The following is a 23208-nucleotide window of genomic DNA, read 5'->3' as shown; positions in this document are numbered from 1 at the left end:
TCTCAAACTTGAACTTGTCAGTGGTGATCGGTCTGTTCTTAAGTTGCCCCCTAACAATTCCAGTTGGCTCCACTGTAAGCCTGGGGGGTGGGGGACGTCAACCCAAACACAGCAGAAGTGAGTCCAGGGAGAGGGTCTGCCCACAGCAAGCAGGTTCCATTCACTGAGCAGCCACTTGGTAAAAACCACTCTTAGAAACCTGCAGGCTGGCGGTGCCTACTCAGAGGTGGAGCACTTCCCTGCGTCTGAGGCCGGGGCTCATCCCCAGTGCAGCAGCATTCTTAGAAGTCAGCGAACACAGGCTCTTTGTTTGAACATAAGACAGACCCTTTTTTTTTTTTTTTTTTTTTTTTTTTTTCGGTACCAAAGGTTGAGCTTGTAACAGGGTCCACTTGACGCTTTGACTATATCCCTTGTCACTTTGAAACTTACATGATGTTCTTCCTTTCCCAACCTTCTCCTCCCTGATCTTCTATTCTCCAACCTCCTCCCCCCTGATCTCTCCTCTAATCTCATTCTCTCTGAGTCACCTCTTTAAAGCCCCCTGCTCCTGCTGATGGGCAGAATCAGCCTCTGGACAAGAGTCCCCTGTTTCTCCTTTGCTAGCAAAGCAAGAAAACTTCTTTCCCTTTTTCTCAAAGCCATGTCCTTGTTATTGGATTGGCATTGGGAACAAGGACCGAGCTTTCAGTAGCAAACTCAGGGACACTTCACTCCTGAGCCACATCCCCAGCCCTGCCCCCTCCACGCTGGTTTTCATTTTTATTTTGAGGTCGGAGCTAGCTGAGTTGCCCAGGCTGGTCTTGAACTCATGATCCTCCTGCCTCAGCCTCTTGAGTCGCTGGGACTACAAGCGTGCCCCACTGTGCCCAGTTCTTTTATCTCATATATGTAGAATCTGAAAAACATTAAATCCACAGAAGCTAGAATGGGATGGGGGGAGATATCAGTCAAAGGATACAAGGTTTCCATCAGGAGAAAAGAGCCCAAGCATCTATTTTAAACAGAGGGTGAAGATGGTTGGGAACAACGTATCCTGTCATTGAAAATTTCTCAGAGTCCCTTCTACACCACAAGAATCTCCATGAGTGACCCATGCATTAAATTGCTCAAGCACTGGGGACCTAGCTCAGAAGCAGAGTCCTGGGTACCAAGTCCTGGTCAACGCAGCAGCACGAGCACACACACACACACTCACACACACAAACACACATTTACTTAAGTAGCTGACCTTAGCCACTCCACAGTGTATATGTATATCAGGACATCTTGTTATATATCATAAATGAGTAATTTTCATTTGTCAATACAAGTCTTTGAAGTATGAATTAAAGAATTAAAAGGGCCGGGCGTAGTGGCACATGCCTGTAATCCCAGCGACTCTGGAGGCTGAGGCAGGAGGATCTTGAGTTCAAAGCCAGCCTCAGCAAAAGTGAGGCATTTGAGACTCTGTCTCTAAATAAAATACAAAATAGGGCTGGGGATGTAGCTCAGTGGTCAAGCACCCCTGAATTCAATCTCCAGTACCAAAAAAAATAAAAAGGAATTAAAAGGGACATCTCACAAAAAAAAAAAAAAAATAGAAAATGAACTTAGTGGGATAAAACCAGCTGTAAAGTTCATGTGATCATTCAGACCCTGAGTGTAAATTGGGATTGTACCAATAGTAAAATTCCTTGAGACAAGGACAAACTTGAAACAGAAGCGACCAAGCCTCTGGAGTTGTCTGCTGATCCAGTGGATGGGTAACCGCAAATCATGAGCATCGTGGGGATTTGAAAATCCACATGTGTGAGCTGACATTAATCACCCACACAGGCCAGGAGAGAAGTCTGGTCACAGGGGCCGATGCAGGTGTGTGAGGCCAGACACCGATGAAAGGAAGGGAGATGTCCCGGGTTTACAGTGAACACAGAAAACACTGGGAAGTTTCCCAAATCTGACCAAAAACCTAAAATTTGACATGACGATACCATGAGCTAAAAGAAAATTTCAGAACTGCCCCCATCCCAAACGTCAAGCCACCACAATAGAGGGAGAACACAAACGGCGGTCTGTTTTCTCCATCAAATTGGAATTATAAAATTGTTATCACATGAAGAAGTGATTAAAGATTCTGTGGCCAAAAAAACAGCAGAAAGCTCCTCTCGGGGTAGAGGGTTCAGGCAATTCACTAAAATAATGTTCTTTTCTAGGTGAGCTCACGTTTATGTTGTCAACCTCTTCCAGTTTCCAACTTATTCAGTCCTAAGTATGAGCTACAAGATACGCACACCTCTCCTGAGATTAAAGACGATCTTGAAATGAAGGTCGTTAACTTTGGGGTGGATGGGGGAGTGGGGGCACAGTCTGTTTCAAACAGAACTCAGGGCAGAGCAACGAGGACACAGCGCCCCTGGCGGCACACCTGACGAAACGCAGACAGGAGCCCGCAGCGTGGGCCTTGGGAAGGGCTTCAGGGCTGAGGGCAGGGAGGGATGCAGGGGGAGGCTGCGGGGAAAAGGAGGCAGCAAGGAAGGGAAGGGTCGCAGGGATGGGCTGCCACCTGAGACCCCTGGAAACAGATCCTGCGCCCTGCAGGACGGCGGCGTTCAGAGACCCAGAGAGGTTAACGGGTGGCAGCCTGCATTGCCATGGCCAGTTCCAGAAAGCACCCTGGAAGCCCAGGGCCCGGGGTGTGTAAGCCACTGCAGGACTCCAGGAGGGCACGTCTGGACCCCTCGGGGGCGCCCGTGACCCCACCGTGTGGGCGTCCAGCCAGGCTGCAAGTGCCCCGCAGAGGCCCACCTGTGTCCCACCCTCAAATCCCACCCGAGGTTGTCAGGCCCCTGGGTGTGGACAGCAGCCTTCCTTGGTGTGAAAACCCAGGGTCCACTCACTTTTCTGTCTTCTATTTCTCCATGCTTTTCTCAGTGCCGGGACTTCCCCGTCCCTCGCCATCTCTTCCTGGAGACTGTGGTGACTAGCTGGTGTGCAGAAGGAGGAAGGCTCTCTGCCTCACGGAACCTTCTGGAAGCTTCCTCAGGGATGTCCTGGCTGCACCTTCTGCCCTGCTCCCTGAACAACTGAGGAAGGTGCTGGCTTGTCCCCAAGCATGCCCACCTTTGCCCCTCAGGCCTTTGCACGCGCTGGCCCCTCCGCATGGCGTGTCCCCAGGCCTCCAGCCACAGCTCTTGGAAGAGTCCCGTGCAGGTCAGGTTGACTGAGTGCTCCTGTGCACACTCTGGTGCTCTGGGAGGGAGCCCTGCCCGAGGCAGGCCCCGTTCCACCTTCTCCTTCAGTTGGTGCAAGAAAGTTGAAGGCTGAGAGTGGTCAGCGGGCAGCAGAGCCAGAGCAGGAGCCCCGGGCGTGAACTAGGGTCCCGGGAGTTGTGTTCTGGTCGCCTCTATCAGGCAGGGGAGCCTGAGGCCACTATGTTCTGTCACTGGCCCTGGGGTGGTCGAGGGGAGGTCCTGTCCCTGCAGCTCCAGACATCCTCCCTACCACCATAGGGAGGTCACAGGAAATTGCTTTGGACCACTGCAGGTGGGCACTCGAGGCTGGAACAGGGTCCCGGACCACGCACACTGAGGGGAGGGTTGAAGCAGACCAGGACACCCTGCAGCCACCCTCCAGTGAGAGCAGGATCTCAGCAGCCATGGCCCTGGCCCGTCAGCTGCTCGTCTCTCCGTCCCAGGTCACTGTCACTTTCTGCTGGTGCCCTTTACTCCCTGCCCCCTGCTGCCCCATGTGGCAGCAGCTGGACCTTTCTCCTGGCCCATCCTGCCTCAAATAAGCCCAGGCCAAGGGCAGCACAGGCTCCACCGCCTCTCCCAGCTGCTTCCAGACCTTTCTCCTCCCTCCGTCTCCCACAAGAATGTGGGAAATGCCAGGGAGGAGGGAGAGACCAGGCAACCCCCACCCAGGGCGAGGAAGGGAAAGGACAAGAGGCACACGCGGGAAGGACAAGGAAGGAGAGGCGAAACCCTAAGCAAACCATCCATGCGGGCAGCAGGAGGACTTCAGCACCCAGGCCACAGGGTCCTGGGGTTCCCAGGGGAGCTCTGTGGAGGGTGAGCAGGGACCCCAGAAACGCAAAGGGCACGTGGCCCACGTCAGCACCAGCCAGCGTCGGATGTCTTAGAAGTCAAAAATCAGAAGGCTCTGGAAATGCCAAGCACACAAACGGGCCGGAGCACAGGGGCCAGTACCTTTAGAAGAAGCTCGCCCTGGACAGACCACAGGCACTCCCACGTCCACGGAGCCTTACGGAAATCTGACCACGAGATACAATGCAAATTCTAATGATTCTTCAACAAAGATTCTTATAAACCACATTCTAAAATGATGATCTAAAAAATTAGGTGGCCAATTTCAGACAAGTATTTATATCTGACTCTGTCAAAAAAAAGCACTCAGGTCCCAGAAAGGAATGAAGAAATGGAAGTGCTGTAACCCGGCGCTGGGGAGGAGAGGACCAGAGGCAGCCTCGGCAGAGGGCAGCGCCCCCGCCCACAGCAGGGAACTGGGGAGTGGGCGTCGCATGTTGCTGTGAACTTGGGACCCAGGACAGCTGGCGTCACAAGCGGCAGAGAGGTGAGCGACTAGAATTTGGTTCCAAACAAGTTGGCTTTATTTGATACACTCGGAACAATGCAAACCTTAATATTCCTAATATCACACATCAATCAAATCGAATGGCAAATAAACACACCTCAGTCAAACAGTCCAAAGTCCTCTCTGCCTTGTCGGTTCCGGGGACCCCGAATGCGACGTTATCTTAGTCAGAGAGAAGACGACAGCTGGTCTCGGAGCTCCTTCCGGCTGATGGTCCGGGAGTCGAGGACAGGCAGGCCCTGCTGGCCATGAAGCCGTCAGAGCAGCGGAGTCTCGACAGTCTCCGCGGATGGATGATCCGTGGGGCTTGCCAACCTGGCTGACGTGGGTTCGTCAGGAGATCTGGGCTGAGCCAGGGAGCTGTCTGAGAAGGGAGTTTATATACCGTTCCTCTTGGCTTGTTTACAGTTCTGGTCCAGATGGTGTCTTATCTCCTTGGTGCAGCACTCTCGTGACACGTTTTTTTGGCTTGCCGTCCACTAGGGGCTTGCCATTTCTTCGTCAGACATCCAAGTCTGCTCCTTTCAGCTGGGACGGGAGGATGGCCTGGTCTGCAGAGGCCTCAAGCCAGGTAGCAGGCGGGTAGTCTGCAGGCACCAGGAGGAACCAGGAGGCCGCGGACAGCAGAGCCACCCCTGGAGGCACTCAGCTCCCAATGCCTCAGCTTTGACCTGGGCGCGGGGCACGGAGGACCAACCCTGGACATCCTCCTGGTGTATTCACAGCAGCAGAGCCGCCCAGAGCATGGTGCCTGCTCCAGAAGAGCATGAGCTTCCAAGTAAGAGTGTGAGCTTCCAAGTGTGAGAAGAGTGTGAGCTTCCAAGTGTGAGAAGAGTGTAAGCATCCAAGTGTGAGAAGAGTGAGCTTCTAAGTGTGAGAAGAGTGTAAGCGTCCATGTGCAAGAAGAGTGTGAGCTTCCAAGTAAGAAGAGTGTGAGCTTCCAAGTGTGACAAGCATGTGAGCTTCCAAGTGTGAGAAGAGTGTGAGCTTCCAAGTGTGACAAGCATGTGAGCTTCCAAGTGTGAGAAGAGTGTGAGCTTCCAAGTGTGACAAGCATGTGAGCTTCCAAGTGTGAGAAGAGTGTAAGCATTCAAGTGTGAGAAGAGAGTGAGCTTCCAAGTGTGAGAAGAGTGTAAGCGTCCATGTGCAAGAATAGTGTGAGCTTCCAAGTGTGACAAGCATGTGAGCTTCCAAGTGTGAGAAGAGTGTAAGCATTCAAGTGTGAGAAGAGAGTGAGCTTCCAAGTGTGAGAAGAGTGTAAGCGTCCATGTGCAAGAATAGTGTGAGCTTCCAAGTGTGACAAGCATGTGAGCTTCCAAGTGTGAGAAGAGTGTGAGCTTCCAAGTGTGACAAGCATGTGAGCTTCCAAGTGTGAGAAGAGTGTGAGCTTCCAAGTGTGAGAAGAGTGTAAGCATTCAAGTGTGAGAGGAGAGTGAGCTTCCAAGTGTGAGAAGAGTGTAAGCGTCCATGTGCAAGAATAGTGTGAGCTTCCAAGTAAGAAGAGTGTGAGCTTCCAAGTGTGAGAAGAGTATGAGCTTCCAAGTGTGACAAGCATGTGAGCTTCCAAGTGTGAGAAGAGTGTGAGCTTCCATGTGCAAGAAGAGTGCGCCTGGAAGCACACCAGGTGCTCAGGGTTCAGAGCCTGAAAAGACGCACGCTCAGCATGGAAACCGACAGTTCTGGGAGACGACTGGAGGCGATTTCCCAAGAGCTAAAGGGAAGGACTGACGAGCAGAAGGACTTTAAAAAATAATGACACGCAGGACTTGGGTGGCGGCTCAGGGGACAGCACGCGCTTAGCATGGGTGAGGCCCTGGACTTTGCGCCCCCCTCAGCACCAAAAATAAAAATAAAAATAAAAATTACCATTTCATGGATGGACGCAGGATGCACAGACAAAAGCCAGACTGGGGGCCCATGAGGAGACAGACTCCCCTTTCAGTGCGCCCAGAGATCCTCGCCCAGCCTGGTGCGCCCAGAGAGAGATCCTCACCCAGCCTGGGTACCACCCTCTTGTGACGTCCCGGAGCTGGAAAGAAGGGCAGAGTGGAGGCAGAAACCCCAGAGAGGAGTAAGGCCCCTGCCTTGCCCAGAGCACTTTCCAGGGCCTGGAGGACTGGAGCCGCAGCTCCAGGGTGGCAGGGGCAGGCCGCGCTCCTGCTGGGCACGGCCGCCTCTCAAAGAAGGGTCCCATAAGCTGCTCTTCCCTGAAATCTTCACGATGTGAAGCAGCTCAACTCCATGGTCTTCAGCTCGGCTGTGTGGCGGGGATGTGCTGCTGGGTCTTGAAATCCCGTTTGGCCCTCCTGGGGATCCTGGTCCACCCTGCACGGCCTAGGGTCTGAGTGCCCCACACTGAGAATTCACTGAGAAGGAGCTGGCTGGGAAAGGGCAGACCCTTCCAGGAGGAGTCCACCTGTGCAGGTGCGTGTCTCTACTGCTGCCCCCACAGACTTACTGGCTCAAAACAACCCAAGTGTGCTATCTCCATAGTTCTGAAGTCCAGGCAGGCTCAGCCCATGCCCTGCATGGGCACTCACATGGAGGACACCGAGGGGCAGGGGCAGCAGGGCACCTCCCTCCTGAGGGCTCTGGGGACCCTCCTCTGTGCTCACCCAGTCTGTGGTCCTAGGACCTGGTCCTCCTTGCCTGCCTGGCTGTTGGCCAAGGGCCAGGCTTTCCCCAAGGCCACGGGCTTTCTAAATGCCCCCAGCAAGGACCAGTCACCGTCCAGGCACTACCTGTCCGACCCCGTGACTCCATCTGCAGAACACACCCTGCTGTGAGGGCTCAGGTGACCAGGTCCGCCCCCACCACAGACACCCAGCGTTCCCAGGCTCAGCCAGCTAGTGACCTAATTACACCGCCAGGTCCCTTTTACTGGGTGACAAGACATAACCACAGGCACCACTCAAAGGTAGTGCTGATGGCCAAAATCCCACCACCACTGCCAGATCTCAAAGAATTTCCACGAGTAAAGTGACCAGGAGAACAGGGTCTGCTGTGAACACCCAGCACTGAGGAGTGGGCCACCGTGAGCTCCAAGAAGACTCCAGAGACTCCAAACAAGAAAAACGCCAGGCACCGGACTTTGCCAACAAATGATGGTGTCTGAGCCATGAGAGCAAATGAACGCAGGCTCTAAGCTGCGCAGGTGAACAAGGCCTGCACAGGCCTCAGGTAGGTCCAGGAAAGCAGCAGACAGACTGCTAGGAAATAAAGCCACACAGAATCAACAGCTCGGAGGATTCAAGGGCGAATCAGAAGGCAGATCCGAGCACAGTATACAGGAAGCAGCAGGGAGACAGGAGGCAATGGCGACAGGAGAGATGTCGGGCGGAGACAAGACCCAACGGCACCCAACCAGCACCCAACCAGCACCCATCCGGGCTCCAAGAAGCGCAGAGAGGGAGGGACACAGGCACGGCCTGAAGAGACAGCAACTGAGGCGTTTCCAGGACTGAGACAACCTGGAAAGCAAGAACTGCACAGACCCAAGCACAGTGCGCGAAAGGAAAGCCCCCTCGGTGCGTGTTGTGTGACATGGCCTTCCCAGGCCACGTGCAGCTCAACCAGAACAAAGCAGAAGCACAGCAGACCTGACCGGTGGCAGGACAGCCCCGAGGTCAGCAGAGCAGCCCCAAATGGAAGAGTAAACTCTGGAGCAGGGAGCTCCCACCCCACCACAATCACTGGCTGACCGCCAAATGATGCAAGCACAGGGCAGACCCCCAGGGGCAGACCACAGACGCAGCAGAGAGGCGTGAGTCCTGTGAGCTCTCAGCCAGACTGACGGAAGGACCCAGAAATTAAAGGGATAATGCAGACCCAACTTTATCACAAGAAATTTGGAAATTTAGATGCAATGGACAAGTTCCTTAGACAAGCAGAAAGTTCCCAACGGGTGCAAGAAGGCACAGGCCATCTGAAGACCCCATGTCTGCTAGAGATGGGGTGCATCACTTAAACCCTCTACAGAGAAAACCACGCAGCTTCACTGTTGAACACTGTCAAACACTGAAATCACAAATGGCACCTCTGTGCAAATCCCTCTGTAAGAAGGGAGAGGATTATGCCTCAGTGCAGGGGTACAGCCAGTAGCTGCAAAATACAAACCACAGGTAAGCATCTCTCACAACTAGAGAGAAAAACCATAGTAGCAAGTTGAATCCAATAACACTAAAAGGGTAACACGAGCCAGGTGCAGTGAGCACACCTATAACCCCAGCATCTGGGGGACCTGAGGCAGGAGTATCACAGGTTCACACCCAGCCTCAGCAACCTAGCAAGACCCTGTCTCAAAATAAAATATAATTTTATCACCATATTAACAAAATAAAGGATGAAAATCAGCCTTTGTCTCAAAACATGCAGAAGAGCATTTGTCAGACTTCAACGCTAATTTATGATAGATTCAACTCCTCCATTCAGCACTGCACTGAGGTCCTGGCCAGAGAAGACACATGGAAATAACCTGACACAAATGAAGGAAGGAAGAAGTCAAAGCGGCTTTATTGGAAAGCAATGGGTTTGTCCTCTGGAAAATCCTATGGCATCTACAGAAAAAAAAGGCACTAATAAATGAATTTAGCAAACACATAGGACCTATTCACAAAAGCTAACACCAGCAACAATAAGTGAAATAGAAAATACAATTCCACTTACGATATCAAAAAAATCTTTAAATACATTCAACAAAATACACACAATAGCCTTGCAATAAAAACTTGAAAGTGCAACAGAAATTAAAGACAACACGAATAAATACAGAGCTATCCCATGTTCATGGATCAGGACACTCAAAATGGCTGATTCTCTTCAACTTGATCTACAAATTAATACAATCCAGACCAAATGCCAGGAGATTTTTTGGTAAAATTTTGTAAATGAATTCTAAAATTTATGAAAATATAAAAGAGCACAGTTTAAAAGAGCACAGTTGGAGAACATGCCATCTGAAATGCAAGATTCACTGCAAAGCTGCTGCAGCCAGCTCAGTGGGGTGCTGGTGAAAGAAAACCCCAGGTCAGCTGCAGCTGACTTCCAGAGGGTTGTCAGCCCACTCACTGAGTCAAGGGCTGTCTTCTCTACAGAGGAGACTCACTATCACTTATCTGCACAGAAAGAGCTGAGTTCTCATTCTTTCCTCACAGAAATCACAAAAAAATAAAAATAGAAAACTCAAATCGTAGACCTAAATGTCACGCTAAAGCAATAAAAGTCCTAGAAGAAAACAGGAAAAAGATCTTCACAGCCTTAGAGAAGACAAAGATTTCTTAGGACACGAAAAGACTGAAACGTAATAGAACAAAAGTGATACATTAGATTTTGTCCAAATAAAAATGTTTGCTATTTGAGCAACACCCTTAAGAAAATGAAAAGCAATGGGACTAGTCATGTCACACACTGGTTAGCGCCGCCTGGCATGTGTGAGGCCCTGGGTTCCATCCCCAGCACCAAAACAAAGCGAAACGCAGAAAAAGAAAAAAGCATGAAAGAAAAGTTTGTAACACATCCACACAAAAAGACATTCAGAATATATTTTTAGATCTTCCAGATTGAGAAAAAGAGAAACAGCATGATGAAAATGATCAAGTAGATATTTCACACAAAGAAAGATACAGAAAGGGCCAGGAAGCCATGAAAAGATGCACCGTGTCACTCGCCATCCAAAAAATTAAAGCCACAAGGCGCCACCAGACACCTGTTAGGGTAGCCAAAGCTGAGCTCTGTGCAGCGGCCACGCCTCTAACTCCAGTCACCCAGGAGGCTGAGACAGGAGGAGTGCAAGTCCAAGGCCAGCCTGGGCCACAAGGCAAGACCTCGTCTCAGAAATTTTAAAGACAAAGTTGCATAATTACTGAAATTAAGAAGAATCACAGTAAGAGCCTCAGCAAGGATGTGGGCAACTGGAACTCCCATAGTTGCATTCCCAGCACCACAAAATAAGTACCTACTCACATAAGGGTACAGGAAGAAGATCAAAAATACAGAGATAAATTAAAAATCAAATGCAGTGACAAATTGGATAAATTTAAATGCGTATTGACTAAAACAACAAAGCAATATCTTGTGGAGTTTAATGATAAACACGGATGACTAAAATATCTAAAAGGTAACATTGAAATCACGTTGGACAAAGGGTAAACCGAGGTATACCTCTCTGCTCCTGGCACTGTACATTTCTCTGGCAGAAAGAAGGTTTTTGCAAACAAGTTGACATGTACAGGTTTCAGCCCTTAGCGCCTCATGTCTTTGGGTGTCATTAACCTTCCCACTGTAGACCATCTGCTGGTCCCCAAACACGCACACGTGCCCACACGCAAAACACACTCACTCCACAGAAGGACCCCCAAAGTCTTAACCCATGACAGCTTTAACCCAACTCCCAAATCTCACAGCAAGATACTCAATTAAAAATACCAAATGTCATCTAAATGAGGCGTGTGTGGGCCCCAGGACATGACCCACCGTGGGGTGAGAGTCCTCTGCACCTTTGGAGTGGGGACCTGCAACACAGAACACAAGGTGGGCCGGAGTCGGACAGCGCTGACAGAGCTGCTGCTCCAGAAGAGAGCAAGGGAAGAAGGGCGTTCCCAGACCAAGCAAACTGACGCCCCCAGAGAGCTCCCACACCCGGTGTAGGCGCCAGTGCCCTGTGGCTCCACCCAGGCTCTGCCCGGCACCGCCTGCCCACTCCACGCCTGCCTCTCTGCCGGCAGAGCCAAGCTTTCCTTTTTTCACAGGTGGCGGCTGCTACTCCCAGTTCACGTTATCACCCGTCTACTGTGGGATTTTGGAAGACTGACAGCTTGTCTTCATTCCGTCCTGTCTCTATCCCTCTTGTTCCACGTTGGCGGTGATTTTGCTAAGAGAATCCTCTCAAAGCCTGTGGGTCACCCCACAGGAGAGTCCCCCGGATTGCTCCTGCATGATACCATCCCACTCCTGGTTCTGAGGATGTGGTCGTGTGGATTCAAAGACACACTTGCCTGATCTCTTCAGCAAAATGGTTGGCTGGACACCCCAAGCTTCCCCAGCTGTTAAAATGCCCATCTTGAGTCTCCACAGTCCGGACTGGCCAAGCTCTCCTGATAACCAGGTGCTGGCTCCTGGCTGGGCAGTTCTTTCCCGTTCCTCCCTCTCTTCTCACTTCTCAAGGACCAAGAAAACACCCAGCTGTGCCCCCAGTTAGACGTCCCCTCATGACGGGGCGGCCTTTCCCGTAGTCTCCACTACGCGCTCTCCGCTTCTACGAGGCCTCGCCGACAGCCCCTCCAACCTCCACACGTCTGCCCGCAGCTTGTTTGATACACTCTGGGCTTTCTCTAGCCTGCACCACGAAACTCCTCCAGCCTCTACCCAGCACCCAGTCTCCAACCATGTCCACATTTCCAGATCCTCTTCACAGTCATGCTCCCAACACCAAAGCTAGCACGCTCACCTGTGGCTGGGGGGCAGCAACCCTCGGTTGGTATGGGGTCACATCTCTCTGATCTTTGAATCTCAGATTCATCTTTCTGATGAGGCAAATCTCCCTCTGTCTCTCCCTAAGGACACATTTAGGGTCCCCCCGGACTACACAAGATAAGGTCCCCACCTAAGGATCCTTACCTGATCATACCTGCAGGAATTCTCCAAATAAGGTAGCAGTCTCAGGTCATGTGGACTAGGGCATCTTATTCTTAGCAATGAACCTAATGTAGCTAGTGAACCCCAAACAGCAAAAAGTGGAAGTCCAAACCGAGCAGATGTGCAGGAGCCTGGGCATGCTGCTGACACTCACGAGCCACAGCAGTCAGCACGGGAGACAGGTGGCCAGCACCCAGGAAGCCTCGAGGTCAGACTGAAGCAGGCATGGACAAGGAAGAGGCCAAATTTAAAAGCCTAAGGAAATTGCTAGTGCATTTAGTAAACAGGAAAAGAGGAAAAGAATACAGCAGACCAGAGTGTAAGCTGAGGAAATACTCTGCACACACAGGAAGTGACCAGGTGCCCAGCTCCACACCTGACCCCGGGCAGGTACATAAAGCCTGGCTCAGGAGCTCCACCCCACACTCCTCCCTCTCCACCTGCTCCTCTCACCTACTCCACCTCCACCACCAGAACCATGGGCTGCTGTGGCTGCTCTGGAGGCTGTGGCTCCAGCTGTGGGGGCTGTGGCTCCAGCTGCTGTGTGCCCGTGTGCTGCTGCAAGCCCGTGTGCTGCTGCAAGCCCGTGTGCTGCTGCATGCCAGCCTGCTCCTGCTCCAGCTGTGGCTCCTGTGGGGGCTGCAAGGGGGGCTGTAGCTCCTGTGGAGGCAGCAAGGGGGGCTGTGGTTCCTGTGGGGGCTGCAAGGGGGGCTGTGGTTCCTGTGGGGGCTGCAAGGAGGGCTGTGGTTCCTGTGGGGGTTCTAAGGGGGGCTGTGGCTCCTGTGGGGGCTGCAAGGGGGGCTGTGGATCCTGTGGGGGCTGCAAGGGGGGCTGTGGTTCCTGTGGGGGTTCTAAGGGGGGCTGTGGCTCCTGTGGGGGCTGCAAGGGGGGCTGTGGATCCTGTGGGGGCAGCAAGTCCAGCTGCTGCCAGTCCAGCTGCTGCAAGCCCTGTTGCTCCTCAGGCTGTGGCTCCAGCTGTGGGGGCTGTGGCTCCAGCTGCTGTGTCCCCGTGTGCTGCTGCAAGCCCGTGTGCTGCTGCAAGCCCGTGTGCTGCTGCGTGCCAGCCTGCTCCTGCTCCAGCTGTGGCTCCTGTGGGGGCAGCAAGGGGGGCTGTGGTTCCTGTGGGGGCAGCAAGTCCAGCTGCTGCCAGTCCAGCTGCTGCAAGCCCTGTTGCTCCTCAGGCTGTGGGTCCAGCTGCTGCCAGTCCAGCTGCTGTGCCCCCGTGTGCTGCCAGTGCAAGATCTGACACTGTGGACAACCTAGTCTTCAGCTAAGTTCCTCCGTTGCTGGTGAGGCCTTTGTTCTTATCACTGCCCAGCACGCCTCCTCCTGCTTTTCTTGATCTCCAGCCCAAGAAACAGCACTCACCTGAGTGGCCACGCTCTCTCCCTGTCCCTCTGAGATGCTCTTTCTCAAGATGGGCATATTCCAGTGCTCACCCACAGCCTTCTAAGAGGCAGGGGGCCACAGTGACTTTCTGGCTCTTTCTGAAGTGTCTTTCTGCCCCTTCCAAGACTGACCCATATTAAGGGTCTGTGGTACCTGGAGAAGGAAGTCTGTGTCCGGCTCTGGGCAGGAGAAAGCCTCGCCCCAACAACAGCAGTGCCCCTTCCTCCTGCCCCTGTGCAGTCCACAGGGCTCCCCCTCTCCTGCGGGTTTCTATGTCTGTTAGAGTGCAACATTTCCTTTCAATAAAATCATCTTCCATCATGCACAACAGTCTGTCCGTGTAGTCATTTTGTTGGTGGCTCTTCCGAGCACCAGTGGACCAGCAAGCCTGGGAAGACTGGGTCAGCCTGCCTGGTTGCCTCTGTTCACATCCAACTGCCTCCACACCTGGGTGCCCTCCACACCTGGGTGCCTCCACCCATGTTGTGCAAACCCAGCAAGAGGTTCAGAGTCGTGAGTTGGAATCCTCCAGGACCCTCCTCCTCCTGGTTCTGAGGCTGTGACACGTTCCCAGGTCCCTCGTGCTTGGTTCCAGGTGCCCTTGGGCTCAGCCCTCTGCACTGAACTCCTGGCCATGTGTGAGGAGGTCCGGGAAGGACCTTCAACAAATCTGGCGGTGTGGTAGAGCCAAGCCACGCCCTCGGTGCGGGAAGCCATCGTGGCAAGGAGAAGACCAGCCCAGCAATCTGAGGACCTCCCGCCAGCATCCACCTCTGCCAGGCTCAGGCCCAGTGTGGGAAGCAAGCCACTCATTCAAACCACAGCCGGACAGGCTGCGAGGTCCCTGCCCTGCGGCTTCCAGCCCTCAGTGGGAGGGGCTGCATGACAGTCCCCTGCCAGCGGGATTCATCATGCGGGCCGAGGGCTGGCTGCGAGGAAGCAGGCAGGGTAGCAGGCAAGAGGGCATCTCAGGGCAGGAGAGGCCTCCGGAGGAGAGCTGGGGCGGAGCAGGGCCGGGCTGTGCAGGCGGAGGGCAGCGCACAGGGGGCGCCGGCTCCGCCCTCGCCTTCCTTAGGCCTAACCGAGGTCTTTGCGGCTGGGGCCTACGTGAGGGGCTCTGCGAAGGGCCCGAATTGGGGAGGACGCTGCAGGTCCCGGTTCCGGAGGGTTTGTGCGCTATTCATGGCGCGGTTTTCCTGGCTTCCCCAGCAATGGGTGGGTGGAAAACGGACCTGTAGAAGGCAGAGGAACACCAGGACCCCAGACCAGGCTGGTCCAGGGCAGGAGGAAGGGCCGGCCCCGACTCTGGCACGCTCTGGGTGAGGGCTAGGGTTTAGACACCAGGTGTCCCCAGAGCTCCCGGGTGAAAAAAACACAGGAAAGTTCAGAGGTAGATGGTTGGGCTGTGGGAGCCCCAACCCAGGCAGAGCATGAAGCCTCTGGCAGGGGTTAGCGGGGTGCCTTCTAGCAACGGGCCACACACCAGACTTGCTCCCTGTAGTTGCAGACCTCGGTCCCCAGGTGCAGACAGAGGTCCCAAGTCCTGCTCAGTGCACTGACCACCGCAGAGGTGTACTTGGAGCGGCGTTGTCCCTGGGTGGGGAAGAGGCCACCAGGAGACAGAGGCCCACTGTGTCTGAGAAGGAGGACGTGGGCCCCAGGATGGCAGCCGCTGCATCACCCCTCCTGGTGCCGCCCCCAGTTGTCCTCCAGCAGGGTCCCAGTGAGGAAGGACCGGCCAATGACATCAGCAACCCCCAGGCCGAGGACAGAGGCCACGCAGGGGCTGCTCCGGAGGTGGAAGCGGAAAAGCCAGCAGACCACGCCGTGACCAGGCCAGCCCAGGGCGGCTCCCCTCCGTGTGTCCGGGGCTCTCTGTCCCGTTGTGCAGATCCACATCCAGGGAGGGTGGGAGGAGTTGGGTCACGTGGCTGCCACTCTGTCCACACCTGTGAAGACGAAGGCCTGGCGCTCACCTGGGCTGTGGCCCTGTCCTCAGAGCATCCTGCCAGGCTCCCGGGATTGGCAGGGACCCCATGGTCAGAGCCCAGGAGAGGAGCAAGTGTCCCTGGCCACCAGAACCACATTGCCACATGTCCACTGTCTTCCCAGCATTCTCAGGTGTCCCTGATGTGTCTTGCTGAGCCCACCGCCAGCACCTGTCCAAGCAGCCAGCTCTTCCACAGGTGAGTGGACATGTGCATCTGCTCACCTTCACCTACCCGGGTGGTCAACCTAGCTTTGTTGGGGGCACTGAGACTGGAACTCCAGGAGTCAGTCCCAGGTGAGGCAGGTACCTTGTATCACCGTACGGATGCACTGCCCAGCCTTCTTCCTACTTAACTCTACCAGCACAAGGGCCTCTTCCTTGCAGGACCATCCTGCTGCCTGGAAGGGCCTCCTCACCTGGGCTCTATCATCCAGCCTTCCCAGGGTCACCTTCAAAGAGCAAGAGAGCCTCTGCTCCCATCCTACAAACTCCCCCTCCTCCCCTGTGGACGGTCTCCGCAAGCGACTGGCTGCCTTTTAAGGGAATCCCCCCACCACCAACATAATCCCCAGGACCTTGTTCCTTTTAAAATCTTGTTTGCTGTCTCTTCTCCAGCTCCAGGGCTCTGTTGGACAAGGAGCTGCCCGGGGAGGGTGCCTGCAGAGGGGCTTCTCTCATTCAGTGATATCCTGGGGGCTCCGAGGACCCCTGCACACCTGCAGATGCTCCGGGGTCCCTGGGGAGACAGACCTGAGCCTAGATCCATGCACTGTCGGGGCAGGCAGCCTCCCGGGTGCAGCCTGTCACCGGCCTTCCCTCAAGCTCCCCATGTCCTGCAAAACCTGGGTGGATGGCCACCCGTCATGAAAGCAATACTGAGTGGACCATCGATGCTTCTGGAGTCTGGCAACTGGGTTAACCCTTTAGAGCAAATCCCTGCTCCTCTGGAGGTAGCTGACCCTGTTCTGCCTCAGTATTCCCACCTGTCTAGAGGTTGCTGTTATGGTCTGAATTGTTCCTCCCGAGGTCTTATGTTAGCGCCCTGTTCCCAGACACAAGAGTGTGCTTGGAAGCGGGCAAGATCTTTAGAGGTGATTACATCAAAATGAGCCCCGTAGCGTGACTCCTGATCCCACTTGACTGGGACTAGGGTCCTTATAAGAAGAGGCCATCAGGACACACAGAGGACACAGGGAAGAGATGCTGTCTGCCAGGCAGGAGAGAGCCTCGGGAGCCAGCCTGTGGCAACTGGATCCCAGACTTCACCCTCCAGGACAGGAGACAGTGATCCTCCATTGCTGAAGCCCCCAAGCCCTGCTCTTTGCCACAGCAGCCTGAGCAGAAAAGCACAGGTGTGGTGAGAAGTGAACAGACTGAGCCGTGCAGATCCATCTGGTCCTGCCGCCTGAAACCCTTGTCCCTTGACTGGTAAATCTGCAGTACGATTGGAAATAACCCATAGGTGACCCTAGGGTTTGCAGTCACATGCTGAACTTCCTGGGGTCTCAGGCAAGCCCCAAGTCTGATGACCATAGGCCTTCGGCCAGCAGCTCTGTTAAAATGAACGGTCCAACCCCAGCCCCCACAGGTCCCATGAAGCCTAACGCTCTTTTCTTGGTGGTGAGGACTCGCAGAGCCAGCTCCAGATCCGATCTGATCACATGATGGGATGTGGATCCTGTAACAACCAGCCCGTGGGAATGCAGGGTCAGACGTGGTTTTGTGCCCAGGTCAGTGTGTCAGGGCCCGTGACGGTTAGGGAGAAGAGGTTAGCAATGGGACCCAGCGGCCCAGCCCGCGCCCCTGTCAGGATTGGCTGGCTTTGACTCCCAGCAAGCAGGCGGCAGGGGGAGAAGACAGTCCCATGGAGGGGTGGCGTCCCTCCAGTGAGGGGGAGACCCCACACTCGGGCACCGTGCAGCTCTCAGTTGGCTCTGGAAATGCAGCTTATGGCCCCACAGAGCCCTGATGACGGAGGCGTCCTGCTTCCCACCAAACACCAGAGCAGGCACCCTGCAGAGCCAGCCAGGAATGGCACTGCAGGTGGGCCTGAGCCAGGCTCCCAGGAGCAGATGGCTGATTGGCTGTGGAGCCTCTGAGGCAGTCCCCATGGAGGGGCCAGCTTGGCAGCCAAAGCAGAGAGGGAGGCCCAGAGGACTTGCACTGGGTCAAGGATGTGAGCCACCCACACCCTGGATATTCACATGGGGTGAAATTCGTGTGGCAGAAAATTGCCATTCTAAGTGAACAGGTCTGCCACAGGGCTGTGCAGGTGACCTGCAGCCATCCAAAGCGTTTGCATGGCCCAGAAGAGCCCCTTCCTGGCAGCGTCTCCCCAAGTCCCCTCCAGTGGCCGTCTGACTCTATGCGCTTCCCTGCTGTGGGTCCGTGGCGTGCCCTGCGAGACTTCCCTGCCTGGCTGCGTGTTGCAGCACGGGTCAGAGCCTAATCATTCTTTGTGGGAAACTCTCCACAGAGGCCAGGGGGCCAGGGTGCTTGCCCTTCGACCCGTTCAGCTAGGTTAAAAACTGTCCCCAAAGTCACTTAGACTGAATGGGGGACTTCTTAGGTAAGAAACAAACATGAATGTAGACACGAAGCTGCAGCATCAGGAGGACCAGGAGGACATCCCAGAAGGTCAAAGACCCGTCCCGGCAGCACAGGGTCTCCAGTGCTCAGAACCACATCACCACCCACTGTGGCCCGTTCACGTATCCCAGGCCACCCCTGCCACAGGGACCCCATTTTACTCCAGAAAAGAAAAAAAAATGAGGTTTTAAAGCCCCAGCAAATACTTCTCTGAGTGAAGCTTCTCTCACCTGGAGGTCTTGGTCAGAAGAGCACGGGAGCGGGTACCCAGAGGGGAAGGCCAGCGTCTGAGGAGGCAGGGCCGGTACCTGCTTGCCTTGAGCTGTGAAGCAGCAGGATAATGGCTCCTTCCCCCTGCGGCTTCCTCCATCAGGGCCTCCTACACAGGGCACTGGCCTCTATCACAGCCTTCCTACCTCAATGGCGCTCTCACCCACCCATCCGACCCTTAATTGCGGTGTCCTCAACAATGGTTCCCCAAACCAAGAAGGATCTCTGAGAGAAGCCGCAGCCTTTGTGGCTGGGTCCACCTCCCCACTGAGGTCCAGCCCAGCGCCATCCCCAGGAAGCTCTGCCTGCACATCTCCAGGGGGCTGGAGCGCAGGGGCTCAGATGCGCTCCTTTGGCTCTGCTGTAGAGATGTGGGCATTGTAACCCTGTCCCAGACCCACTGCACCCAGGCAGCGCGGGGCTCAGCGATGGGCTCAGGTCTGCCCCGGCGCCAACGTGGTTTGCATGAGGCCAGAGAAGACCTCTCTTTTGCCCCATGTTTCGATCCATCGTCTGCCCATTGACAATGCATTGCCTGTCTACGTCAGAGAGAGATAAACTCAGGAATGCCCCGGACACACCACTCTGCGGAGCTCACCGAGCACCTAGGAAGCGGGTGTGTCCCCAGCACGCCTGCTGGTATGCTCCCTTTCCCCCTGCGGGCTGGGACCGTGGACGGGACTGGTCTGGAGGCTTGGGAACGTAAGAGAGGGACCCGAGGGACCCAGGGCGGGGCCGCCCGCTTCCCTGCCTGGGTGCAGGACTGGCTGGTCTGCAGGCCCTGCCCTTCCTCGCAGGCCGGGGCGTGCCCCACACACCGGGAAGAGCGCGGGTCTCCTTAAGTCCTCAGGTGTCTGGTACAAGCCCCAGGGAAGACCTGGCGGCCTGGGCTTTTCTTTTTTCCTCTTTCTTCTCTGGTAGGTAAGGAAGGACTCTGGGAGTTACCCTCTACTCCATGTCACCCCATTCTCGAGCAGAAAGTCGCTGGTGCATCTGGCTCCGGGCCTTCTACAGCAAGCTGGTGACTTCCTGGGGCGCCTGGGGTCCTGGGACTTGCAGGCGTGCCGTTTGTGCTATCTGCTGCTGTCTTCAGCGGTCCAACTTTGGGTTTCGCGCATTTTCTCTGTTGTGTTTTTATTCCTACTTCTTCTGCACTACTCCTTATCGTCTCCTTCCTTCTGCCCGCTCTCGGTTTAGCTACTCTTCTGCCTTGCATCCTTTTTTATCATTGATGCATTTTAATTATGCAGAATGACAGGTTTCCTCGGGGCATATCTGCATGCTTATACTGGTTATGGATCGGGGATCTTTTTCTTTGCCAAGAGAGGCAGCTGGGCTCTGAGCTTCCCTCCAAGCACTGCTCTATCCCCATCTCATAACTGTCACTGTGCCATGTGCTGTTGGTGTCCTGTGAAGTTCACACCAACCTTCCCTGTGACCGGGGCGTTCCACACGGAGGCATTTACTCCAGAGAGACAAAAACATATGTACGCACAAAGCATGTGTGTGGATTCAGCAATAGCAAACTGTGGCTCTCCAGCAAACTGTGGCTCTCCAGCAAACTGTGGCTCTCCAGCAAACTGTGGCAGGTGGGCAATGAGAGGGAGTGAGCTGCCCACACGCAGGACTCGGTGGCTCTGCAGATGGCATCATGAGAAAAGAAGTCACGTGCATAGGAGAAGGGGTGACTCTCCACAAAGGCCACATCTCCTTCCTAGAGAGAGGGGCAGGTCAGAGGTTGCACTGGTGGGGAGAACTGACCAGAAAGAGATGCAGAGGGCCTTCTGGAGGGAGGGAGTGTCCAGTCTCTGGATGGGATTGGGCTGCAGTGCTGTCGCAGACCACAGCTCGCCATGCCGGTGAGCATTCTGTGGCAGGCAGACTTGCCTCAGTGAGCATCACAGGAAGGACGGAAGCTGTGGGCCAGGCTCTGCTTGATCACTGCTTGCGTCCACCTTGGGTCAATCTAGTCACCAATGATGATGAGCACTGTAAGTTCTTGGCATGTGGTGTCCCCAAAGCTCATGCTAGACAGGGTGGGAGGTTCAGGGTGTTCAGAGAGGAGATGATTAGGTTTTTTGTTTGTTTGTTTGTTTTGTGGTGCTGGGAATTTGAACCCAGGGCCTTGTGCTTGTGAGACAAGCACTCTACCAGCTGAGCTCTCTCCCCAACCCGAGATGATTAGGTTGAGAGCTGCAGCCTCATTATTTATGGACTGAGAGGACTGGTGTATTGGGTAACTGTAGTCAGGCAGTGTGGCTGGAAGACGTGGTCACTGGGCCCGTGACTGTGTGCTTTACACTTTGTCCCTGGCTCCTCTCTCTCTGCTTCCTGGTCACCATGTCCTGAGCAGCTTTCCTCCACCACACCTTCCCCAGAATACTCTGCCTCACCTCGGGCCCAGAGCAATGGAGTTGGCCAGCCCCAGACAGAACCTCTGAAACCAGGAGCCAAAATAAACTTTTCCTCTTCTAAGCTGTGCTTGGCAGGTATTTTGGTGCCAGGGATGCAAAGCTGCCTAGAGATGTGTGACAGGACGCTGCCGAAGAAAACAACAGAATCTGGTTCAGTGGCTCGGCCTGGGGAAGGACGTCTCATTGTGCTCCCTCTGAGTTTTACAAACATGGAGGCACCTGCTTTATTACATAGCACAAGCACAAAGGAAGAAGGTGGGCAGACCACACCGTGTGACCTTTATTACTGATGGATCTGGTGAAGAATGTGGCGTGGGTGACGTGAGGCCCCACAGCAGCAGCCACCCCACCAGGGCGTCTGCGTCCACACGACTGCTTCTGGTGTGCACAGAGGAGGGCGGTCACAGCCCCAGCACGCCTGCCCTTCCCTCTGGCTCTTCACAGCTGAGATGCGGTCAGGTTTGAGATACTTGCCAGGTGGCAGGAGACACAGCAGACCGCGGGAAAACTCCCAGCATTCACTCAGTTCTTCACCGCTGTGACCAAAGACCTGACGAGAACAACTTCAAGGAGAAAAACTATTTGGGCTCACAGTTTCAGAGGTCTAAGTCCACATGTTGGAAACATGGGGTGGTCCCAGGCACCCCAGGAGCCAAAATAAGCATGCAGGACTAAGCCACACTGCCAGCAGGCCAAGAATGTCACAGCCACCCGCAAAAGGGCGCACAGCGATGGAACCACAGCAGGCGCGGGAGCAGGCCCCTGCTCGGCCTTCATCCCTGGCGCCAGGGCTCCGGGTCACTGCTCGCTGGCCAGAGTTGACCACACAGTCTTTCATGAACAGCTGTTGAGGAAAGAAGGCACTGACTGTGCCCTGCCCGGCAACCTCACCGGCTCCTGCTGGGCTATTCAGAGGAATACATCTTCTCGGTGTCCCCGCCTCCGTGCCCCTTGCGGTGAAGGGGGAAAGGGCCCCGGGTTGAGTGCCTTTTGCCAAGGACACACACTGAGGAAGTGAGGGGTGTGGATTTTGGAAAGACAGGCGGTCATTGTAAGAAGATGGCCGTCAGCGAGAGCAGGAGTTAAACAGTCTTCTGGTTTGACAGGAAAAGCGGATGGGCTTGTTTTCCTCACACGCACAACATTCCTTGGGGCCTGAGGTGACACAGAACATGAGGGCAGCAGCGTGTGGCAGAGGAAAACATCTGGGAACGTGGCACCAGGCAGCAGAGACAGACTCCATCCCCCAGGGACAACAGCGAAACCTAGAGGCACGCCCCAGGGACCCAGCCCCTCAAGCTGCACCCCGTGTGGCTCCAAAGGAAACTGAGTTACCACTCAGTTAGCCCCTGTCAGGGCATCCATTCATTGATGGGGTTAAAGCTCTCACAGCCCTATACTTTCACCACACGTGAACTTTTAGGGGCCACCTCGTACCTAGACCATTACATTCCACCCGGGCCCCCAAAAGCTCATGCTAAAACAAACTTAGTTCATTTGCAATAGTTCCGAGACTGCCCAAAGTCCAAGTCCAGCGTCTCCTCTGAGACTCAAGGCAAACTCAACATGAGCTCCTGTCAAAATCAAAAGCAAGTTACATATACTTAAGATATAAAGGTGCAGAGTAAATATTTCCATTCCACAAAGGAGAAATTGGGGCATAGAAAGAAGGGATGGAAACAAAGCAAGACCAAAATCCAGCTGGGCAAACAAGTCCTGAAGCTCCACATCCAGCATCGGGGGCACGTGTCACCATGATGTTCTCTCCAGAAAGCTCGGGCAACTCCACCCCACAGCCCCGCGGTTGCAGGCCACACGGCTTCAATTGGCTTGTCTCTGCCCGCTGTCAATCCCGCAGCTTTCCTCAGCTCACTTCCATGTCGTTGGCATCACTTAATCGCGGGGTCTCCACTGCGACTTCGGCCTCCTGCTCCCATCTCCACACAGTGCCTCCCCCGGAGGTGCCCGCAGGGACTCTGACCCTCCTGCACTCTGGCATGCTCTCCCAGGCCTTCCTTTGAAGTCTCAATGGAAGCCTCCATGACCCCCTAACTCCAGCATCCTGCAATCCTGCAGAACCAGCACCACATGGTTGACTCCAAGATCTGCCACCATCTCAAGCAGTAGCCCAGCCTAGGGATCAAGGCTGCAGCAGCCTCTGAATGTCTGGGCAGGTGAACATGGTAAAGCAACTTCCTGAGGCCCCCTGTGCAAGCAGGGTGCCCCACTGGTCTCTTCTCAAGGGAACTTTTACTTTCACTTTTTTGAGCCTGAGGGGTGTGATCTTGTCAATTCCCGAGATACCCTCAAGCCTTCTTTCCATTGTCT

At 54.6% G+C, this 23208-nt stretch overlaps 2 protein-coding genes across 4 annotated transcripts in view; both read left to right on the top strand.

The window, feature by feature from the left end:
• Nucleotides 1–23208, top strand: part of IFITM10 (interferon induced transmembrane protein 10) — a 289205-nt gene that overhangs the window by 155908 nt on the left and 110089 nt on the right. The window lies entirely within an intron of this gene.
• LOC306640593 (uncharacterized protein) overlaps nt 1–23208 on the top strand; it is a gene marked incomplete at both ends in the record, with an annotated part of 89875 nt that overhangs the window by 23220 nt on the left and 43447 nt on the right. Inside the window, 2 exons of one of the 3 annotated variants that reach the window (XM_079104950.1) lie at nt 12707–13239; nt 13369–13452. In XM_079104950.1, the coding sequence (XP_078961076.1) occupies nt 12707–13239; nt 13369–13452 (617 nt within the window). Of the gene's footprint in view, nt 1–12706; nt 13240–13368; nt 13453–23208 lie in introns of those variants that run through there. The other 2 variants (XM_079104948.1, XM_079104949.1) reach the window with 2 other exon arrangements.

Source organism: Sciurus vulgaris (assembly GCF_902686455.1).
Source record: "Sciurus vulgaris genome assembly, chromosome: 11".
Classification (NCBI taxonomy): Eukaryota; Metazoa; Chordata; class Mammalia; order Rodentia; family Sciuridae; genus Sciurus; species Sciurus vulgaris.
Note: the sequence above shows the minus strand (reverse complement) of the source record. Positions and strands in the feature narration are given on the sequence as shown.